Raw genomic sequence first — 23,361 nt, 5'->3', positions numbered from 1 at the left:
CATGTTTTGTGTTATTTTTCGTAGAACTTTTAAAGGTTGATAGTAATGGTTTCATTGAAATTAAATTATATTAAAATTAAAAAAGAAAATCAAAATTTTCCTTTATTGTTTTTTATTTGTAAACCTACAAAAAAAAATATTAAATTTTCGCGAATTTGTTGCTTTTAATTAAATTTTATTTTTCAAAAATATTCATAAATCACTATATAGCTATATTTATATTTTATTTAGTTTAAAAAAATTTTTATTGTTCTTTTTTTAACATTAAATTTTTATTATATAGGATGCATCTTCTCTCAATCAGCTAATTAGTTTAAAAGCATTTTCATTTATATTTTTTAAACATTCCTATATTGCCTTTTTTTATAAATAAAAGATTTTCTTATTACAAAAAAAATAATTACGAAATTAGCCATATATTTTGTTGTGCTTTTAAAAGCTCTGTCAATTTAATAGAAGTTCAAGGTCGCATCTTTTTTCAATACTTTTCTTTTCTTTTCAATCTAAATTATTTGATGCCTTTTGTGTGTTTCGCTTGCACTGAGGAAATCATTTTTTTGCTTTCTCCTTATTGGTGTGGAATCGCGGGATCGTGCAGGTGGACCATCGAGAGCACAGTGGGAGGATGTTACGGGATCGACACCACTTACCTTCGTTAATGATTGTGTATCATTCACCACGACAGTTTCAGCACGATTCTGGCTTATGGATTGTCGCAATATAGCTGATGCTACAAAGATGGCAACTGAACTATATAGGTGAGGATTTTCCCCAAAAGATGTTTTTCTTTCGGGTGGAGCTTTAAGGGCTTTCAGTTTGATGTGAAAATGTCGGAAAATCATTTTTCTTAACAGTCAGCTTCTCAAATTCTTTCCTTTCTATCCTGGGATAGAGGTAGAATTTCCGATGTTGACTGTGCTGGAAAAGCGAGTTTTCTTTGGCTTTCTCTGAGCTTTTAAAAACTTTCAATTGACGTGGAAATGTATTCAAAAATCGTCGGAAAATCGTTTTTCCATTAGTCAGCTTCTGAAATTCTATCTCAATCTTAGATTGAGGGAATTTCCACGATGCGATGATTGGGGTTGAAAAACGATTTTCCCACTTTTCCCAAAAGCTTTTGAAGCTTTTATCAAGTTCAAACGAGAAAGATTTGTTTTTTTTTTTAAACTTTAAAAAGTCTTTAATAACAAATTCTTAAAAAAATTTCATTAATTTCCTTTCCCTGAAAACAGAGAGGCAATCCATGTGCCCTTCATGGCAAAATTCGTAGTTTTTGCAAAACGCGTAGATCCCCTTGAGGCACGATTGAGGGTGTTCTGCATGACAGACGACAAGGAGGACAAGACGCTGGAGCACCAGGAGTACTTCACAGAAGTGGCCAAGAGTAGGGACGTTGAGGTGCTCGAGGGCAAGTCGCAATTCATTGAAATGGCGGGAAATTTGATACCAGTAACAAAGAGCGGTGAACAACTGCAGCTCCCCTTCAAGGCGTTCCGAGAGAATCGCCTGCCATTCTCGGTGCGTGTAAAGGACCAGCATGCAGACACAGTTGGTCGGGCGCTGTTCATGAGGGAGCCAAAAGTGGCGAAAGGTGAGCCACCGCAGCAACCAATTTGCATTCTCAATATTGTCCTGCCGGAGGACATTGTTCCGGACTTTGTGACCTCAATGGAGGATGGCATTGACGGGAGAATGGACACGGCGGAGATCTATAAGCGCCTAATGCCCAATAACACCTACCTTGGGGATCTCCGTGTGGTCGATATGTCCAATCTCCTGGGTGAGGATTGGGTGAAACTTGCCCCCGAAATTGGCATCTCTGATATGGAAGTTGAGGAGATCATTGAGGAGCATCCCAGTAGTACAGCACAGCAGGCACAAGCCATGCTGAGGCTCTACCTCACGAAGAAGAACAATGACAGAAACATCCTCGAAAATGGTCTCAAAGCAATCAATCGGGATGACATTGTGAAGAGGTGCATAAAACCCGCCCACATTGAGCACATTTCAAAGCGGCACATCAGCCTCGACGGTAGCCCCTACGAGGAGACGGATCTCATGAAAGATTCTGAATCCATTGAAGAATTGGTGCAAACTGAAGGTGAGTGGATAAAGATTTGGAAGTAAATGCCAAAAGCCATTCACGCTAAGTCCTTGTCAATGTGTTTTATTTTTTATTTTTTAATCCTTTTTTTATTTTGTTCTATGTCCATATAGCTTATTTATACAATGGCAACAATAAAGGATGAGACATGCACACACATCTTACATTTAAAAAAAAACATTAATCACTGCTCCAGATTATGAAAGAATGTTTAAAAAAAATACCAGAAAAACATTAAACAGAGAGAAACATGACGATTACATAAGTATTATGTGTTTGATTTTTTTCTATGGGGAAATATCTGATTAATTCCGGTTTCTTATTTGGAAATATATTTTTTATGAAAATATAATTTTTCCAGGTTTTCCGTTGAAATTATCTAATTTTTAACTGATGAAAATTAAAAGAAATAAAGAAAATACCTATGGGACAACCTTGAAAAATCCGTTTTTTATTCCTTTGATTCCTTAATTTTTTGTTATATTTCTTAAGATCTCTCAATTTTAGGAAATTTTCTAAGAAAAAAGACAATTTATTTTGAATAAAAGAAGAGTATCAATTCTTATCGTGTTTGGAAAAAAAGCTTTTCAAATCACTTTTTTTTTAAATTTTGTGATATTGCAGAAGTACAGAAAAAAATGGACGAAGATTAGCATTTTTTTGGGAGTTCAAATTAACGAAATTTTGAGCCTTTAACTTGGATTTTTCAAGTTTTTAAAGATGTCAAAAGGATTTGCAATTTTTCATTGAAGATTCCGAGATTTTTTTATGAAAATAATTTTTCTTTTTTATTTCTTATAAGAAGAAATATTTCCTTTGGTGCCGTGAATCTCACGAATCTCATCTGGCGCTATTTATTTATTTATTATTTTGATATCTTTAAATCAAATTTAAATTTATTTTAGGGGTTTTGAGTAATTTTTATATCTTTATTTAAGTGCTCTAAAAACCAAATTTTTTCGTATTTTTGATCGGAAAAAAAATTAAAATATTCAAAAAACTCACAAAAAGATCATAAATCATTTCGTTAGATGAGCAAACGTAAAAATAAATGTTTCATACTTTTGTTTCTTAAAATATTAATTTATAATTTCAGAAATAACCAGATATTTCCTCATGAATATTTTTTTTGTTTTATTTAAGCTTATGTGTTGATTTTGTTTATGAGTATTTTAATTTAAGCCAGAAGAAAAATTAAAATTTTAATAAAAGAACACTGTTAAATGAGAAATTGGCTAAGATAGTGCACAGAAGAAAAACAAATAAAGATGAATGAAAGTGCATTGATGTCAGTAGATTGTGCTTAGTTTTGCTTGCTGTACAAGAAAACACTCATTCTTGTCCTTTTTTTCTCCCTTATTTTCCACCCCTGCATTTGTGCTGCAATATGTATAAAATAAATGCAACAAGAAAACACTGTACGAGCATTGTAATGTCGATGAGATGAATAAAAAAAGCTTGAAATGTCCATCATTAGCCTATGTATCTCTTCTATGTACCTTTTGTAGATAATCGCTTGAAGCAACTCCATGAGCGGGAGGAAATGAAGTATTCGGCTGAGGAGAAGATTATCGAAGATGAAGAGTCGGAAGAAGATGAGACGGTGAAGAGATCAGTTGCCGAGAGGCGACAGAAGATTGAGAAGAGATTGTCGGTTGAGCGGCAAATCCCCGCGTCGACGCAAAAGAAGGAGATCGTTGAGGAGATCACGACAATAAAGCGTCACAGTTTAATTGAGGATAAGAAGGCAAAGCACGAGGAGGAAATTATGGCACATACACCTGTTGAGAATGTCATTAAGGCCGTGGATTTGCCGGAGCCCGTGCTGAAGCTTAAGAGTGGCAATCTCAAGGAGGGCAATGATATTGATAAGGCGGAATTTGATCGTGAGCTGAAGGATAAATTCAAGAGCACAGCTAGGGATGATTTTGACGATGGGGTCGATAGTAAGATTCACTACGATAGCACAGTGACGGAGAAGACGCAGAAGGAGGTCGATGGTGGTGTTGTCACCACGACGATCACAACGACCAAAACGACCACAATTGTCGATCAAGAACCGCAAATTGTTACCTTCACTGCCACAGATATTTCCCGCGATGGGAGCAAGCGTGATAGTCTCCAGGAGAAATTGCTGCGGGATGAATTGGAGCGAGATGATGTGATGCGGAAGACAACCATCATCCGGGAGAAGGTCACAATTGAGCCACAATTGGCGGAAAAAATTGAAACTTCCTCGCGCTTTGTCGATGATCTCATTGGTGATGCCGCACAGACGGTTGATATGATCAAGCAGCGCGATCTTGCTGGGGAATACACAAAAATCCTCACTGATGAGTGTGTCAAAGAGAAGGACAAGCATGATGTGATCGAGGATGTTTGCATAGAAAGAGGTAAGGGTTTGTTTTGTTGAAAGATCACACCTGGTGATCGTGGTGGGTTCTTACACGAATCTCTTCCCCCATTAAAGCTGCAAAGGATATCACATTGTCAACACCACCACCAACGCCGGAGCTTCAATTCCAACGTGATCCTCTCGATGATCGACGTGGGATCCAATTCCAAGGTAAGTGACCTTTTGGACATTTTCAACTGCCATCCAAACCCCTCTGACCGCCCTTTCTCAAATTGGGAGCAATTCCTCCCAAAGTTTTACAGACAAACTCTTCTCTTACCCAAACTGTCTCATTCCTCATTCAGCTATTCGGTATTTTTTCTGTAGATCTTTTTTTAATTAAAAAAAAAAACCTTAAATTGATCATGTAATTTTATTTCTTGTTAATGATCACACAAGGTTTGTTTTTAACAAATGACTCCACTTTATTTCCTCTGTAGATTTTCTTTCAATTATGTATTTTTTTTAATATATATACTAAACTACAATATATATGTAAAAATCAATCATGCAAATAATTTTATGTTTTGTATTAAAAAAAATATAAATAATAAAATCTTTAGTTGAGCTTCTGTATGCGAGCTTTGAAAGCTTCGAAGCCGTAATGCTGTTTTATTTGCTTTTCATCACAATAATGGGAATTTTCTTGGCTTTGCAAAATTCTTTTTTCTGTAGCATAACTCTGGAAATTCAAGGTTTTTTTTTGTAAAGTGTGTGAAAGTAAAAGCTCGTAGGAATCAATAAATTCTGGAGACATAATTCTCGGCGCATAGACAACTTACCAAGAAAATTCCTTTCAGAAATCCAATCATGCAAAAGCTAGAAAAAATTGCATTGGTGGGATAAAGTTGAAGCGAAAAAAGACTATGTGTGTGGGCAACCTCAAAGTTCATGAAGAGCTGAAGAACAAGTGAATTTCATAAGGTTTCCCTCACCATGCTAATTGCATTAATATCACATATGGAGTGGAAGGAAAAAAAAGAAGAAAATCATTGGACGGACGAGTCAAAATTTATTCCATTTCATCGTAAATTCATTCTTTTTCTGTTAGTTGTGGTTTGAAACTTCTTTAGAGCATTGTGTATTGTGTGTTCTTTGTGTAATATACTAATCTTCTTTTATAATCAAAATAAAAAGATATTAAAACTATTTTTTTTAATAAACTATAACAAAATACATTAATTATTAAAATATATTTAATACATTTTTTAATATATTTTAAATCACTAATTATTTCTCTCTCTCTCTCTAAATATCTGTATAATTATAATAACTTATAGTGTCTAATTAAGAAAACCAAAAAAAAAACAGAAATTTTACAATAAAACAATTTTTTCTTATTATTCTAACGCAATATTTGACTATTGAGTTAGACGGACGGTAAGTTGAGAGTGATAAGAACCTTTTTTTAAGGAAAATTTTGTCAGCATTAAAATAACAATTTTTTAATTTAATTTAAATTTTTTATAAACTATTTTTCTGTTGTTTCTGTATTTTCTTAAAGCAACGATGAAAAAATCTTTGGCAATTCGTGATCATTTGTGACAAAAAAGAAACAGTTTGCAATGGAAAAAAATCGCGTATTTGAGTGTACTTAAAATGATCTTGTGTAGATCGTGTTGAGGGAAATCTCAATTTATTTTTTGAAAAAAGAATTTCATGAGATTTGTGAAAAAATTTCCCAAAGAAATTTTTAAAGAGAAAAATGAAAGAAAACTTCACACACAAACAACACACAAAAAGCGAACGTTTGCCTGTGTGATAAAGAGAAATGGTAATTCATTTCTGTATTTTATCTTTTAGTTTTAAAAGTGTTCTAATTTTAAAAAAAATTCAAGCATTTTATCCAATTTGAGTTTTGCAATTCTGTACTGCTCCAAAAAAATGTATTTATAATGAAGGAAATATAAATGAAAAGAACAATTTTGGAATAATTTTATCAAAATTATTAATTCTGGTAAAACAAATTTAAAAAAATATTAAATTTATTATAAATACACCTTCCCATCGTATTTATTTGTTCATTTGAATTTGGAAATATTAATATTTCTCTCTTTCTCTGTCTATGTTGAAGATGTATAGCATAAAATTTATTTTTTTGCCAGAATACAAATATGATTAGTTGTTATGCAAATTTATGAAGCAAATTAAAATTTATTTATTTTTAACGTGAATGTACAGAGTTTATTTTATTTTCCTTTTTGTTTTATTTATTAATTAATTTCTGTGAAGAACAGTGTGTGAAGGAAAAGTTTGGAAAATATTTTTCAGGTGGGAAGGATTGCTGAAAATTCTCTTGTGTGAGAGTGATAATTGGCTCATAAATCATCAACCTTGATCTTCTATCATTTATCAAAAATTTTCAAATTCAAAAATTCTTCTTCTAAATTTCACCCACGACAAGAAAAAAAAACATTTTCACCGAGATTTCTTTTCTTTCAGGAGCAAATGCATCATTTTTAGTGCTTTCAGTGAGCAATGAATGCATTTCATTTTATTTTTTTGAAAATGATAAAAGAAATCAAGATTAATCATTTCATTTTCATTGTTATTCCCTTTTATATTGGAGAATGACTTTTTTAAGACTTCACGGAGCTTTTCTTTTCATTCTATATACATATATATGGCTTCTAGCTACCTTTGGGAGATATTTGATTTTGATGAGAAAATCCAAACACGGCTACTGAAGCAAATATTATTCCAAATTTAGCAAAGAAAAAAAACTTTGGTTTTTAAATGAAATTCCGTTGGTACATACACAGATAAAAGTAATTTCATAATATAAAGTATGAAGTCGTGGCAATATATATTTTGTTTTCAAAGCTGTGTACACTCAAATAAATATTCGCACAAAAATCACATTTTTTTGATTTTTGGTTGTAATAAAAAAAATGTTGCAAACCTTTTTTTTCTCACAAAGTGATCAATATTATTTTTATATTTTTTTTCTTTTATATTTTAAAACATATTTTATTCTTCTCTAAACATTTTATATTTTTACATTTAAAAAATAAATAATAATAATAAATTTCTTTTAAATTACATTTTCTTCTCATAGCAGCAAAAAAGCAATTTAATCTTCATTTTAATGAGAAAAGAAATAGATTTCTTGGTAATATCGTCTTCATTTGCTCACATTTATTTTTTTCAAAGGTCATCGAATTGAGATCGAGCTAATTATTTCGCTATAGAGACAGAGAATGGCTTATTTTGAAAGAATATAATTTTTTGAGGGGATAAAGCGCAAAGCTTTTTGAGCTCCTCTTTTACCATAATTTTCTTTTCTATCTCAAATCTCATTCAAATCGCTCGTTTTCCACGACATCATACCTTATATTATCGCGTGATAAGAAACAATATCGTACGACGAATGAATCAAAAAGGAAAATCTGGTTATTAAAGAAAATATTGAGACGGAACAACAATCAAATACTCAAATGGTGGTGGCAACAATATGCTTATCAGTGTTATGGTGAATGTTCTCAACTTATACATAATGTAAATTTATTTTTTTGTGTATCAACAATGGCGTATCAACCCTCCGTTCATTTCCCATCAGTCCCTATATATTATTCTATTAAAAAACTCAAGTTAATTCATCACGAAATTGTCTTACAAATTTTTCTTAATCATTCTTTAAGTTGAGAAAGTCTGTTTGATGAATAATTCTTTTAATACTTGTTAAGAAAGAATTTGAATTTTAAAGCTTTTTTTAAAAATAAATTGTTTAAATTTTTTTTGAAAATAATATTTTTGGATTTAAAATGTCTTAACTCTTAAAGAAATTTAATAAGAAAAGGCCTAATTCACAAGAAGAAAAGTTTTGGAAAAATAAAATGTTTAAAAAAAATTAAATTGAAAATATTTAGCATAAAAAGTTTAAAAAATAAAACTCAAACTAACTTTTTCTCAACTGATCATTGATTAGAAAACAAAGTAAGACGATGCACTCCAATATTTAGTTTCAGCTGTGCTTCTTTTCTTGAAAGAACACAGTTCAATCACAACATTATTTTTTCAATTTGTATTTCCCATCTTCATTGAAATATCATGACTTTTATATTATATACAAATTTTATAAAAAAAAAACTATATTTCGTACCTTCTCTCTGTATCCCCCCCTCTACCTTTCTTACCTTTGTCTTAACTAATTGTAATTTATTGTACCTGTTACACGCTGCACGCTCCATCTGATTCAACCTCATGGATGCTTGCTATGTAACAAAATGATTCATTCAAATGATCCTCCCCGAAACCAAACTGATCAAACACCCGTTCCCCATCTCTTTAACGAATGGTTCGATTTTTTACAAACAAATTCGCCCCACAAAATTTTGTTGTTGTGAAACCCCTGTCTCAGATGATACAACGACTTCATCTGTGCAAGATGATGCATCGGTGGATACGGAAATGTTCCGCGAGGATCACTTTGGGAGTCTCGATCAAGTTACAAAACGCAAAGCCGTTTACTGGGCATCGGCGGAGGATTTTGACGCACTCAGCCTCCAATCATCAGATGTTATGGATGAGAAGCGTCCAACACCATCGGACACCACGATTCCCTCGTCAAGTGACAACCAACAGCAACACCAACGCAGACGATCGCAGCAGAAGGCGCAATTCAATTTGCGCTTTGATGCTCAAGAACCGACTGGGGATTCCCAAACGACCAGCATTGGAACGTCTCCAATCACTAACTTAGTTGAATCACCATGCGATGCTCCGCGATCTAGTCGTACGGACTCACCGTCTCTGAAGTTAGTGATTGGACGCAAAGAGCTGAAGACGAGCGACGCATCAGCGATCAGCGAGAGCCGTCTCACACTTTACGGCACACAAGATGTTGAGATCAGCATTAGCAGTCAGTCACGAATTAGCGTGACTACCACCCATAGCACCAGCACTAGTAGCAGTAGCCGAGATAGCAGGGAACAGGCTGCAGCTGGTGAGCAGCGCGATACGCCACGGAAGCAGAAGCGCGAAAAAGTTTTTGAATCTGAGGAAACCTTTGGGCGTGACGGCAAACGACGAGAGGAATCGGTGGTATTCTCAAACAAAAAGAGCATCCATCTCTATGGGAGCTTCGACTCGAATAGTGAATCACCTGCCACTGAGCACAGCTACTCGCATCACATTACTGACACTGGAATCTCTCTCACACGTGGCACCTTCACAGAAACCGCAACAAGTCCTGGCATTCAAGCCACATCCGATAATGTTAATGAAAAGGGTCGACTGGCTTTGATCACTGATACAGCCCTAGATGTTGAGGTAGAGGAGTTAGAATTAACTGATGCAGGATTAAGTCCAATCCAACCAGATGATCAAGATATTGTTAATATAGGTTTTCAAATGGCCACAGAGGAGGACGTTCAGTTCTCCAATATGGCCACAAGTCCTGTAGAATTTGATGCTTCCAGTTCCGCAGTAGATACTTCCGAAGCAGGAACCCTTACTGATCAAGTTATACTCAAAGATGCTTCCTCGAGTCCACTCGACGCTAGCACTAGCCTTAGGCAGGATCTATCAAAACTCAAAGAGGAAGATATCCTACTGACCCGTCGTGGGTCTGGAGATGTTAAAGCTAAAGTTAAGATGCTTGAGGACAGTGTCCTTAAATCTTCCCTTTCTCAGTCTTCGTCCCCAAAGAGAGTAGTAGTTGTTCTTCCAAAAGAACCTAAAGAAATTATTCCCAAATTCATTCCTTCTGATGAGAAAACTGATTCAAGTAATGAAGATGAATCAGCCGTCTCCGAAGAACCTATTCCACCAATTCATGAAATGATAATGCAAATTGAAAAGAGAATTGCCGATGAGTCCACAAGTCGTCACGTGACGATTTCTGATCCGCGAAGTCCCCTAAAACGTTCCGCGAGATCAACAAAAGTCCAACATACTCACGAACATGTAGATGAAGCCAGAATTTTGGACGACATTGAAGGTCAGGTAATAAAACCTGGTGAAACTACTGCAACAGTAGGAAAAGCCCCAGAGGCAGAAGATCAGCGACGTATTTCAAAACTTATCCATGCTCTTGAAAATAATCAGAGATTCGATGAAATTGATTCAGCAGCAGAAAATCGCGTAGCCATTGAAGAGCCTGTTTGTGAAGTGAAACTGACTAAGAGAACTATATCCCAATTAACCGACGAAGACACAGACATGAAACCAGAAGACATTCCTAAAACTGACCCCGATAAAAAGCATGTCTACTTCTCTGAATCTGTTGGTACAGAGGAGGGAAAATTCCACAAGAAATCTTCTAAAACTGATACATTCCATTCCACATTCAAAACCATAGAATTTGCTTCTAGCACCCATGCCGTTGTAGATATACAAAATATAGTAAAGACCACGGAGTCCCGCGAAGAACGCGATGAAGTAGAAAAAGTTCGGTCCATTGAAAGAGTTCAGACTGAAGTCACAGAAACAACAGATCACGAACCGTCCCAGAAAATTACTTCTCAAGTTGAAAAGTCTGAGATCAAGGAGTTGACTAAGCATACAGAACAAATTGCAAATCAACAAACAATTAAAACAACTCACCAGTAATTCAAACAGTACAAGATACTACAACAAAAGAATACGCCGAAGAAAGTTCAGAATTTAAAGAAGACATATTTAATATAGTCTCTATGAAAACCAGAGCAAAGGTAACAGCCGAAGAAATCTATGTAGCAGCAAGACAAGAAGAAACTTTAGAAACACGTAAATCACCCAGTCCAGACAAACCAGAGAGGGTCACCGACATTGTAGATGAAACTAAACCTTTGGAAAGTCCTGAAAAGAAGCCTTCCCCTGAACCAATGAAAATTGAGACAGTTTCAAAGGCAATTGTTGAAGAAACAATTGAAATCATTGAGAAGAAAGCTTCTCCAGAACCAGCGAAAATTGAGGAGGTCAAGGAAGACATTAAATCAAGTGAAATTCCTGAAAAGAAAACTTCTCCTGAAGAAGAAAAAATTAAGGAGATTGTAGATGAAACTAAACCTTTGGAGAGTCCTGAGAAGAAGCCTTCCCCTGAACCAATGAAGATTGAGACAGTTTCAAAGGCAATTGTTGAAGAAACAGTTGAAATCATTGAGAAGAAAGCTTCTCCAGAACCAGCGAAAATTGAGGAGGTCAAGGAAGACATTAAATCAAGTGAAATTCCTGAAAAGAAAACTTCTCCTGAAGAAGAAAAAATTAAGGAGATTGTAGATGAAACTAAACCTTTGGAGAGTCCTGAGAAGAAGCCTTCCCCTGAACCAATGAAGATTGAGACAGTTTCAAAGGCAATTGTTGAAGAAACAGTTGAAATCATTGAGAAGAAAGCTTCTCCAGAACCAGCGAAAATTGAGGAGGTCAAGGAAGACATTAAATCAAGTGAAATTCCTGAAAAGAAAACTTCTCCTGAAGAAGAAAAAATTAAGGAGATTGTAGATGAAACTAAACCTTTGGAGAGTCCTGAGAAGAAGCCTTCCCCTGAACCAATGAAGATTGAGACAGTTTCAAAGGCAATTGTTGAAGAAACAGTTGAAATCATTGAGAAGAAAGCTTCTCCAGAACCAGCGAAAATTGAGGAGGTCAAGGAAGACATTAAATCAAGTGAAATTCCTGAAAAGAAAACTTCTCCTGAAGAAGAAAAAATTAAGGAGATTGTAGATGAAACTAAACCTTTGGAGAGTCCTGAGAAGAAGCCTTCCCCTGAACCAATGAAGATTGAGACAGTTTCAAAGGCAATTGTTGAAGAAACAGTTGAAATCATTGAGAAGAAAGCTTCTCCAGAACCAGCGAAAATTGAGGAGGTCAAGGAAGACATTAAATCAAGTGAAATTCCTGAAAAGAAAACTTCTCCTGAAGAAGAAAAAATTAAGGAGATTGTAGATGAAACTAAACCTTTGGAGAGTCCTGAGAAGAAGCCTTCCCCTGAACCAATGAAGATTGAGACAGTTTCAAAGGCAATTGTTGAAGAAACAGTTGAAATCATTGAGAAGAAAGCTTCTCCAGAACCAGCGAAAATTGAGGAGGTCAAGGAAGACATTAAATCAAGTGAAATTCCTGAAAAGAAAACTTCTCCTGAAGAAGAAAAAATTAAGGAGATTGTAGATGAAACTAAACCTTTGGAGAGTCCTGAGAAGAAGCCTTCCCCTGAACCAATGAAGATTGAGACAGTTTCAAAGGCAATTGTTGAAGAAACAGTTGAAATCATTGAGAAGAAAGCTTCTCCAGAACCAGCGAAAATTGAGGAGGTCAAGGAAGACATTAAATCAAGTGAAATTCCTGAAAAGAAAACTTCTCCTGAAGAAGAAAAAATTAAGGAGATTGTAGATGAAACTAAACCTTTGGAGAGTCCTGAGAAGAAGCCTTCCCCTGAACCAATGAAGATTGAGACAGTTTCAAAGGCAATTGTTGAAGAAACAGTTGAAATCATTGAGAAGAAAGCTTCTCCAGAACCAGCGAAAATTGAGGAGGTCAAGGAAGACATTAAATCAAGTGAAATTCCTGAAAAGAAAACTTCTCCTGAAGAAGAAAAAATTAAGGAGATTGTAGATGAAACTAAACCTTTGGAGAGTCCTGAGAAGAAGCCTTCCCCTGAACCAATGAAGATTGAGACAGTTTCAAAGGCAATTGTTGAAGAAACAGTTGAAATCATTGAGAAGAAAGCTTCTCCAGAACCAGCGAAAATTGAGGAGGTCAAGGAAGACATTAAATCAAGTGAAATTCCTGAAAAGAAAACTTCTCCTGAAGAAGAAAAAATTAAGGAGATTGTAGATGAAACTAAACCTTTGGAGAGTCCTGAGAAGAAGCCTTCCCCTGAACCAATGAAGATTGAGACAGTTTCAAAGGCAATTGTTGAAGAAACAGTTGAAATCATTGAGAAGAAAGCTTCTCCAGAACCAGCGAAAATTGAGGAGGTCAAGGAAGACATTAAATCAAGTGAAATTCCTGAAAAGAAAACTTCTCCTGAAGAAGAAAAAATTAAGGAGATTGTAGATGAAACTAAACCTTTGGAGAGTCCTGAGAAGAAGCCTTCCCCTGAACCAATGAAGATTGAGACAGTTTCAAAGGCAATTGTTGAAGAAACAGTTGAAATCATTGAGAAGAAAGCTTCTCCAGAACCAGCGAAAATTGAGGAGGTCAAGGAAGACATTAAATCAAGTGAAATTCCTGAAAAGAAAACTTCTCCTGAAGAAGAAAAAATTAAGGAGATTGTAGATGAAACTAAACCTTTGGAGAGTCCTGAGAAGAAGCCTTCCCCTGAACCAATGAAGATTGAGACAGTTTCAAAGGCAATTGTTGAAGAAACAGTTGAAATCATTGAGAAGAAAGCTTCTCCAGAACCAGCGAAAATTGAGGAGGTCAAGGAAGACATTAAATCAAGTGAAATTCCTGAAAAGAAAACTTCTCCTGAAGAAGAAAAAATTAAGGAGATTGTAGATGAAACTAAACCTTTGGAGAGTCCTGAGAAGAAGCCTTCCCCTGAACCAATGAAGATTGAGACAGTTTCAAAGGCAATTGTTGAAGAAACAGTTGAAATCATTGAGAAGAAAGCTTCTCCAGAACCAGCGAAAATTGAGGAGGTCAAGGAAGACATTAAATCAAGTGAAATTCCTGAAAAGAAAACTTCTCCTGAAGAAGAAAAAATTAAGGAGATTGTAGATGAAACTAAACCTTTGGAGAGTCCTGAGAAGAAGCCTTCCCCTGAACCAATGAAGATTGAGACAGTTTCAAAGGCAATTGTTGAAGAAACAGTTGAAATCATTGAGAAGAAAGCTTCTCCAGAACCAGCGAAAATTGAGGAGGTCAAGGAAGACATTAAATCAAGTGAAATTCCTGAAAAGAAAACTTCTCCTGAAGAAGAAAAAATTAAGGAGATTGTAGATGAAACTAAACCTTTGGAGAGTCCTGAGAAGAAGCCTTCCCCTGAACCAATGAAGATTGAGACAGTTTCAAAGGCAATTGTTGAAGAAACAGTTGAAATCATTGAGAAGAAAGCTTCTCCAGAACCAGCGAAAATTGAGGAGGTCAAGGAAGACATTAAATCAAGTGAAATTCCTGAAAAGAAAACTTCTCCTGAAGAAGAAAAAATTAAGGAGATTGTAGATGAAACTAAACCTTTGGAGAGTCCTGAGAAGAAGCCTTCCCCTGAACCAATGAAGATTGAGACAGTTTCAAAGGCAATTGTTGAAGAAACAGTTGAAATCATTGAGAAGAAAGCTTCTCCAGAACCAGCGAAAATTGAGGAGGTCAAGGAAGACATTAAATCAAGTGAAATTCCTGAAAAGAAAACTTCTCCTGAAGAAGAAAAAATTAAGGAGATTGTAGATGAAACTAAACCTTTGGAGAGTCCTGAGAAGAAGCCTTCCCCTGAACCAATGAAGATTGAGACAGTTTCAAAGGCAATTGTTGAAGAAACAGTTGAAATCATTGAGAAGAAAGCTTCTCCAGAACCAGCGAAAATTGAGGAGGTCAAGGAAGACATTAAATCAAGTGAAATTCCTGAAAAGAAAACTTCTCCTGAAGAAGAAAAAATTAAGGAGATTGTAGATGAAACTAAACCTTTGGAGAGTCCTGAGAAGAAGCCTTCCCCTGAACCAATGAAGATTGAGACAGTTTCAAAGGCAATTGTTGAAGAAACAGTTGAAATCATTGAGAAGAAAGCTTCTCCAGAACCAGCGAAAATTGAGGAGGTCAAGGAAGACATTAAATCAAGTGAAATTCCTGAAAAGAAAACTTCTCCTGAAGAAGAAAAAATTAAGGAGATTGTAGATGAAACTAAACCTTTGGAGAGTCCTGAGAAGAAGCCTTCCCCTGAACCAATGAAGATTGAGACAGTTTCAAAGGCAATTGTTGAAGAAACAGTTGAAATCATTGAGAAGAAAGCTTCTCCAGAACCAGCGAAAATTGAGGAGGTCAAGGAAGACATTAAATCAAGTGAAATTCCTGAAAAGAAAACTTCTCCTGAAGAAGAAAAAATTAAGGAGATTGTAGATGAAACTAAACCTTTGGAGAGTCCTGAGAAGAAGCCTTCCCCTGAACCAATGAAGATTGAGACAGTTTCAAAGGCAATTGTTGAAGAAACAGTTGAAATCATTGAGAAGAAAGCTTCTCCAGAACCAGCGAAAATTGAGGAGGTCAAGGAAGACATTAAATCAAGTGAAATTCCTGAAAAGAAAACTTCTCCTGAAGAAGAAAAAATTAAGGAGATTGTAGATGAAACTAAACCTTTGGAGAGTCCTGAGAAGAAGCCTTCCCCTGAACCAATGAAGATTGAGACAGTTTCAAAGGCAATTGTTGAAGAAACAGTTGAAATCATTGAGAAGAAAGCTTCTCCAGAACCAGCGAAAATTGAGGAGGTCAAGGAAGACATTAAATCAAGTGAAATTCCTGAAAAGAAAACTTCTCCTGAAGAAGAAAAAATTAAGGAGATTGTAGATGAAACTAAACCTTTGGAGAGTCCTGAGAAGAAGCCTTCCCCTGAACCAATGAAGATTGAGACAGTTTCAAAGGCAATTGTTGAAGAAACAGTTGAAATCATTGAGAAGAAAGCTTCTCCAGAACCAGCGAAAATTGAGGAGGTCAAGGAAGACATTAAATCAAGTGAAATTCCTGAAAAGAAAACTTCTCCTGAAGAAGAAAAAATTAAGGAGATTGTAGATGAAACTAAACCTTTGGAGAGTCCTGAGAAGAAGCCTTCCCCTGAACCAATGAAGATTGAGACAGTTTCAAAGGCAATTGTTGAAGAAACAGTTGAAATCATTGAGAAGAAAGCTTCTCCAGAACCAGCGAAAATTGAGGAGGTCAAGGAAGACATTAAATCAAGTGAAATTCCTGAAAAGAAAACTTCTCCTGAAGAAGAAAAAATTAAGGAGATTGTAGATGAAACTAAACCTTTGGAGAGTCCTGAGAAGAAGCCTTCCCCTGAACCAATGAAGATTGAGACAGTTTCAAAGGCAATTGTTGAAGAAACAGTTGAAATCATTGAGAAGAAAGCTTCTCCAGAACCAGCGAAAATTGAGGAGGTCAAGGAAGACATTAAATCAAGTGAAATTCCTGAAAAGAAAACTTCTCCTGAAGAAGAAAAAATTAAGGAGATTGTAGATGAAACTAAACCTTTGGAGAGTCCTGAGAAGAAGCCTTCCCCTGAACCAATGAAGATTGAGACAGTTTCAAAGGCAATTGTTGAAGAAACAGTTGAAATCATTGAGAAGAAAGCTTCTCCAGAACCAGCGAAAATTGAGGAGGTCAAGGAAGACATTAAATCAAGTGAAATTCCTGAAAAGAAAACTTCTCCTGAAGAAGAAAAAATTAAGGAGATTGTAGATGAAACTAAACCTTTGGAGAGTCCTGAGAAGAAGCCTTCCCCTGAACCAATGAAGATTGAGACAGTTTCAAAGGCAATTGTTGAAGAAACAGTTGAAATCATTGAGAAGAAAGCTTCTCCAGAACCAGCGAAAATTGAGGAGGTCAAGGAAGACATTAAATCAAGTGAAATTCCTGAAAAGAAAACTTCTCCTGAAGAAGAAAAAATTAAGGAGATTGTAGATGAAACTAAACCTTTGGAGAGTCCTGAGAAGAAGCCTTCCCCTGAACCAATGAAGATTGAGACAGTTTCAAAGGCAATTGTTGAAGAAACAGTTGAAATCATTGAGAAGAAAGCTTCTCCAGAACCAGCGAAAATTGAGGAGGTCAAGGAAGACATTAAATCAAGTGAAATTCCTGAAAAGAAAACTTCTCCTGAAGAAGAAAAAATTAAGGAGATTGTAGATGAAACTAAACCTTTGGAGAGTCCTGAGAAGAAGCCTTCCCCTGAACCAATGAAGATTGAGACAGTTTCAAAGGCAATTGTTGAAGAAACAGTTGAAATCATTGAGAAGAAAGCTTCTCCAGAACCAGCGAAAATTGAGGAGGTCAAGGAAGACATTAAATCAAGTGAAATTCCTGAAAAGAAAACTTCTCCTGAAGAAGAAAAAATTAAGGAGATTGTAGATGAAACTAAACCTTTGGAGAGTCCTGAGAAGAAGCCTTCCCCTGAACCAATGAAGATTGAGACAGTTTCAAAGGCAATTGTTGAAGAAACAGTTGAAATCATTGAGAAGAAAGCTTCTCCAGAACCAGCGAAAATTGAGGAGGTCAAGGAAGACATTAAATCAAGTGAAATTCCTGAAAAGAAAACTTCTCCTGAAGAAGAAAAAATTAAGGAGATTGTAGATGAAACTAAACCTTTGGAGAGTCCTGAGAAGAAGCCTTCCCCTGAACCAATGAAGATTGAGACAGTTTCAAAGGCAATTGTTGAAGAAACAGTTGAAATCATTGAGAAGAAAGCTTCTCCAGAACCAGCGAAAATTGAGGAGGTCAAGGAAGACATTAAATCAAGTGAAATTCCTGAAAAGAAAACTTCTCCTGAAGAAGAAAAAATTAAGGAGATTGTAGATGAAACTAAACCTTTGGAGAGTCCTGAGAAGAAGCCTTCCCCTGAACCAATGAAGATTGAGACAGTTTCAAAGGCAATTGTTGAAGAAACAGTTGAAATCATTGAGAAGAAAGCTTCTCCAGAACCAGCGAAAATTGAGGAGGTCAAGGAAGACATTAAATCAAGTGAAATTCCTGAAAAGAAAACTTCTCCTGAAGAAGAAAAAATTAAGGAGATTGTAGATGAAACTAAACCTTTGGAGAGTCCTGAGAAGAAGCCTTCCCCTGAACCAATGAAGATTGAGACAGTTTCAAAGGCAATTGTTGAAGAAACAGTTGAAATCATTGAGAAGAAAGCTTCTCCAGAACCAGCGAAAATTGAGGAGGTCAAGGAAGACATTAAATCAAGTGAAATTCCTGAAAAGAAAACTTCTCCTGAAGAAGAAAAAATTAAGGAGATTGTAGATGAAACTAAACCTTTGGAGAGTCCTGAGAAGAAGCCTTCCCCTGAACCAATGAAGATTGAGACAGTTTCAAAGGCAATTGTTGAAGAAACAGTTGAAATCATTGAGAAGAAAGCTTCTCCAGAACCAGCGAAAATTGAGGAGGTCAAGGAAGACATTAAATCAAGTGAAATTCCTGAAAAGAAAACTTCTCCTGAAGAAGAAAAAATTAAGGAGATTGTAGATGAAACTAAACCTTTGGAGAGTCCTGAGAAGAAGCCTTCCCCTGAACCAATGAAGATTGAGACAGTTTCAAAGGCAATTGTTGAAGAAACAGTTGAAATCATTGAGAAGAAAGCTTCTCCAGAACCAGCGAAAATTGAGGAGGTCAAGGAAGACATTAAATCAAGTGAAATTCCTGAAAAGAAAACTTCTCCTGAAGAAGAAAAAATTAAGGAGATTGTAGATGAAACTAAACCTTTGGAGAGTCCTGAGAAGAAGCCTTCCCCTGAACCAATGAAGATTGAGACAGTTTCAAAGGCAATTGTTGAAGAAACAGTTGAAATCATTGAGAAGAAAGCTTCTCCAGAACCAGCGAAAATTGAGGAGGTCAAGGAAGACATTAAATCAAGTGAAATTCCTGAAAAGAAAACTTCTCCTGAAGAAGAAAAAATTAAGGAGATTGTAGATGAAACTAAACCTTTGGAGAGTCCTGAGAAGAAGCCTTCCCCTGAACCAATGAAGATTGAGACAGTTTCAAAGGCAATTGTTGAAGAAACAGTTGAAATCATTGAGAAGAAAGCTTCTCCAGAACCAGCGAAAATTGAGGAGGTCAAGGAAGACATTAAATCAAGTGAAATTCCTGAAAAGAAAACTTCTCCTGAAGAAGAAAAAATTAAGGAGATTGTAGATGAAACTAAACCTTTGGAGAGTCCTGAGAAGAAGCCTTCCCCTGAACCAATGAAGATTGAGACAGTTTCAAAGGCAATTGTTGAAGAAACAGTTGAAATCATTGAGAAGAAAGCTTCTCCAGAACCAGCGAAAATTGAGGAGGTCAAGGAAGACATTAAATCAAGTGAAATTCCTGAAAAGAAAACTTCTCCTGAAGAAGAAAAAATTAAGGAGATTGTAGATGAAACTAAACCTTTGGAGAGTCCTGAGAAGAAGCCTTCCCCTGAACCAATGAAGATTGAGACAGTTTCAAAGGCAATTGTTGAAGAAACAGTTGAAATCATTGAGAAGAAAGCTTCTCCAGAACCAGCGAAAATTGAGGAGGTCAAGGAAGACATTAAATCAAGTGAAATTCCTGAAAAGAAAACTTCTCCTGAAGAAGAAAAAATTAAGGAGATTGTAGATGAAACTAAACCTTTGGAGAGTCCTGAGAAGAAGCCTTCCCCTGAACCAATGAAGATTGAGACAGTTTCAAAGGCAATTGTTGAAGAAACAGTTGAAATCATTGAGAAGAAAGCTTCTCCAGAACCAGCGAAAATTGAGGAGGTCAAGGAAGACATTAAATCAAGTGAAATTCCTGAAAAGAAAACTTCTCCTGAAGAAGAAAAAATTAAGGAGATTGTAGATGAAACTAAACCTTTGGAGAGTCCTGAGAAGAAGCCTTCCCCTGAACCAATGAAGATTGAGACAGTTTCAAAGGCAATTGTTGAAGAAACAGTTGAAATCATTGAGAAGAAAGCTTCTCCAGAACCAGCGAAAATTGAGGAGGTCAAGGAAGACATTAAATCAAGTGAAATTCCTGAAAAGAAAACTTCTCCTGAAGAAGAAAAAATTAAGGAGATTGTAGATGAAACTAAACCTTTGGAGAGTCCTGAGAAGAAGCCTTCCCCTGAACCAATGAAGATTGAGACAGTTTCAAAGGCAATTGTTGAAGAAACAGTTGAAATCATTGAGAAGAAAGCTTCTCCAGAACCAGCGAAAATTGAGGAGGTCAAGGAAGACATTAAATCAAGTGAAATTCCTGAAAAGAAAACTTCTCCTGAAGAAGAAAAAATTAAGGAGATTGTAGATGAAACTAAACCTTTGGAGAGTCCTGAGAAGAAGCCTTCCCCTGAACCAATGAAGATTGAGACAGTTTCAAAGGCAATTGTTGAAGAAACAGTTGAAATCATTGAGAAGAAAGCTTCTCCAGAACCAGCGAAAATTGAGGAGGTCAAGGAAGACATTAAATCAAGTGAAATTCCTGAAAAGAAAACTTCTCCTGAAGAAGAAAAAATTAAGGAGATTGTAGATGAAACTAAACCTTTGGAGAGTCCTGAGAAGAAGCCTTCCCCTGAACCAATGAAGATTGAGACAGTTTCAAAGGCAATTGTTGAAGAAACAGTTGAAATCATTGAGAAGAAAGCTTCTCCAGAACCAGCGAAAATTGAGGAGGTCAAGGAAGACATTAAATCAAGTGAAATTCCTGAAAAGAAAACTTCTCCTGAAGAAAAAATTAAGGAGATTGTAGATGAAACTAAACCTTTGGAGAGTCCTGAGAAGAAGCCTTCCCCTGAACCAATGAAGATTGAGACAGTTTCAAAGGCAATTGTTGAAGAAACAGTTGAAATCATTGAGAAGAAAGCTTCTCCAGAACCAGCGAAAATTGAGGAGGTCAAGGAAGACATTAAATCAAGTGAAATTCCTGAAAAGAAAACTTCTCCTGAAGAAGAAAAAATTAAGGAGATTGTAGATGAAACTAAACCTTTGGAGAGTCCTGAGAAGAAGCCTTCCCCTGAACCAATGAAGATTGAGACAGTTTCAAAGGCAATTGTTGAAGAAACAGTTGAAATCATTGAGAAGAAAGCTTCTCCAGAACCAGCGAAAATTGAGGAGGTCAAGGAAGACATTAAATCAAGTGAAATTCCTGAAAAGAAAACTTCTCCTGAAGAAGAAAAAATTAAGGAGATTGTAGATGAAACTAAACCTTTGGAGAGTCCTGAGAAGAAGCCTTCCCCTGAACCAATGAAGATTGAGACAGTTTCAAAGGCAATTGTTGAAGAAACAGTTGAAATCATTGAGAAGAAAGCTTCTCCAGAACCAGCGAAAATTGAGGAGGTCAAGGAAGACATTAAATCAAGTGAAATTCCTGAAAAGAAAACTTCTCCTGAAGAAGAAAAAATTAAGGAGATTGTAGATGAAACTAAACCTTTGGAGAGTCCTGAGAAGAAGCCTTCCCCTGAACCAATGAAGATTGAGACAATTTCAAAGGCAATTGTTGAAGAAACAGTTGAAATCATTGAGAAGAAAGCTTCTCCAGAACCAGCGAAAATTGAGGAGGTCAAGGAAGACATTAAATCAAGTGAAATTCCTGAAAAGAAAACTTCTCCTGAAAAAGAAAAAATTAAGGAGATTGTAGATGAAACTAAACCTTTGGAGAGTCCTGAGAAGAAGCCTTCCCCTGAACCAATGAAGATTGAGACAGTTTCAAAGGCAATTGTTGAAGAAACAGTTGAAATCATTGAGAAGAAAGCTTCTCCAGAACCAGCGAAAATTGAGGAGGTCAAGGAAGACACTAAATCAAGTGAAATTCCTGAAAAGAAAACTTCTCCTGAAGAAGAAAAAATTAAGGAGATTGTAGATGAAACTAAACCTTTGGAGAGTCCTGAGAAGAAGCCTTCCCCTGAACCAATGAAGATTGAGACAGTTTCAAAGGCAATTGTTGAAGAAACAGTTGAAATCATTGAGAAGAAAGCTTCTCCAGAACCAGCGAAAATTGAGGAGGTCAAGGAAGACATTAAATCAAGTGAAATTCCTGAAAAGAAAACTTCTCCTGAAAAAGAAAAAATTAAGGAGATTGTAGATGAAACTAAACCTTTGGAGAGTCCTGAGAAGAAGCCTTCCCCTGAACCAATGAAGATTGAGACAGTTTCAAAGGCAATTGTTGAAGAAACAGTTGAAATCATTGAGAAGAAAGCTTCTCCAGAACCAGCGAAAATTGAGGAGGTCAAGGAAGACATTAAATCAAGTGAAATTCCTGAAAAGAAAACTTCTCCTGAAAAAGAAAAAATTAAGGAGATTGTAGATGAAACTAAACCTTTGGAGAGTCCTGAGAAGAAGCCTTCCCCTGAACCAATGAAGATTGAGACAGTTTCAAAGGCAATTGTTGAAGAAACAGTTGAAATCATTGAGAAGAAAGCTTCCCCAGAACCAGCGAAAATTGAGGAGGTCAAGGAAGACACTAAATCAAGTGAAATTCCTGAAAAGAAAACTTCTCCTGAAGAAGAAAAAATTAAGGATATTGTAGATGAAACTAAACCTTTGGAGAGTCCTGAGAAGAAGCCTTCCCCTGAACCAATGAAGATTGAGACAGTTTCAAAGGCAATTGTTGAAGAAACAGTTGAAATCATTGAGAAGAAAGCTTCTCCAGAACCAGCGAAAATTGAGGAGGTCAAGGAAGACATTAAATCAAGTGAAATTCCTGAAAAGAAAACTTCTCCTGAAGAAGAAAAAATTAAGGAGATTGTAGATGAAACTAAACCTTTGGAGAGTCCTGAGAAGAAGCCTTCCCCTGAACCAATGAAGATTGAGACAGTTTCAAAGGCAATTGTTGAAGAAACAGTTGAAATCATTGAGAAGAAAGCTTCTCCAGAACCAGCGAAAATTGAGGAGGTCAAGGAAGACATTAAATCAAGTGAAATTCCTGAAAAGAAAACTTCTCCTGAAGAAGAAAAAATTAAGGAGATTGTAGATGAAACTAAACCTTTGGAGAGTCCTGAGAAGAAGCCTTCCCCTGAACCAATGAAGATTGAGACAGTTTCAAAGGCAATTGTTGAAGAAACAGTTGAAATCATTGAGAAGAAAGCTTCTCCAGAACCAGCGAAAATTGAGGAGGTCAAGGAAGACATTAAATCAAGTGAAATTCCTGAAAAGAAAACTTCTCCTGAAGAAGAAAAAATTAAGGAGATTGTAGATGAAACTAAACCTTTGGAGAGTCCTGAGAAGAAGCCTTCCCCTGAACCAATGAAGATTGAGACAGTTTCAAAGGCAATTGTTGAAGAAACAGTTGAAATCATTGAGAAGAAAGCTTCTCC

At 36.0% G+C, this 23,361-nt stretch overlaps 4 protein-coding genes across 18 annotated transcripts in view; all 4 read left to right on the top strand.

Annotated features, from left to right (window-relative positions):
* LOC129791249 (ankyrin-3-like) overlaps nt 1-12,722 on the top strand; it is a 56,420-nt gene extending 43,698 nt beyond the window's left edge. For 10 of the 15 annotated variants that reach the window (XM_055829326.1, XM_055829320.1, XM_055829334.1 and 7 more), the window contains 5 exons: nt 599-758; nt 1,233-2,101; nt 3,613-4,497; nt 4,575-4,670; nt 8,860-12,722. In XM_055829326.1, the coding sequence (XP_055685301.1) occupies nt 599-758; nt 1,233-2,101; nt 3,613-4,497; nt 4,575-4,670; nt 8,860-11,051 (4,202 nt within the window). In that variant the 3' untranslated portion in view covers nt 11,052-12,722. Of the gene's footprint in view, nt 1-598; nt 759-1,232; nt 2,102-2,217; nt 3,573-3,612; nt 4,498-4,574; nt 4,671-8,859 lie in introns of those variants that run through there. The other 5 variants (XM_055829407.1, XM_055829398.1, XM_055829416.1 and 2 more) reach the window with 1 other exon arrangement.
* The window catches only part of LOC129792487 (STAM-binding protein-like A), a 781,560-nt gene that overhangs the window by 711,267 nt on the left and 46,932 nt on the right, over nt 1-23,361 (top strand). The gene's annotated exons all lie outside the window — the stretch shown is intronic.
* LOC129791896 (uncharacterized) overlaps nt 5,545-23,361 on the top strand; it is a 34,359-nt gene continuing 16,542 nt past the window's right edge. Inside the window, exon 1 of the mRNA XM_055830516.1 lies at nt 5,545-5,879. The gene's annotated coding sequence lies outside the window, so the exon portion shown is untranslated. The remainder of the gene's footprint in view (nt 5,880-23,361) is intronic.
* Nucleotides 11,135-23,361, top strand: part of LOC129786929 (titin-like) — a 15,798-nt gene continuing 3,571 nt past the window's right edge. The window contains exon 1 of the mRNA XM_055822186.1: nt 11,135-21,726. Coding sequence (XP_055678161.1) covers nt 11,135-21,726 — 10,592 coding nt within the window. The remainder of the gene's footprint in view (nt 21,727-23,361) is intronic.

This window comes from Lutzomyia longipalpis, chromosome 1, assembly GCF_024334085.1.
Source record: "Lutzomyia longipalpis isolate SR_M1_2022 chromosome 1, ASM2433408v1".
In the NCBI taxonomy this organism is placed as follows: Eukaryota; Metazoa; Arthropoda; class Insecta; order Diptera; family Psychodidae; genus Lutzomyia; species Lutzomyia longipalpis.
The sequence above is the reverse complement of the archived record's forward strand: the minus strand, read 5'-3'. Positions and strand labels throughout refer to the sequence as shown.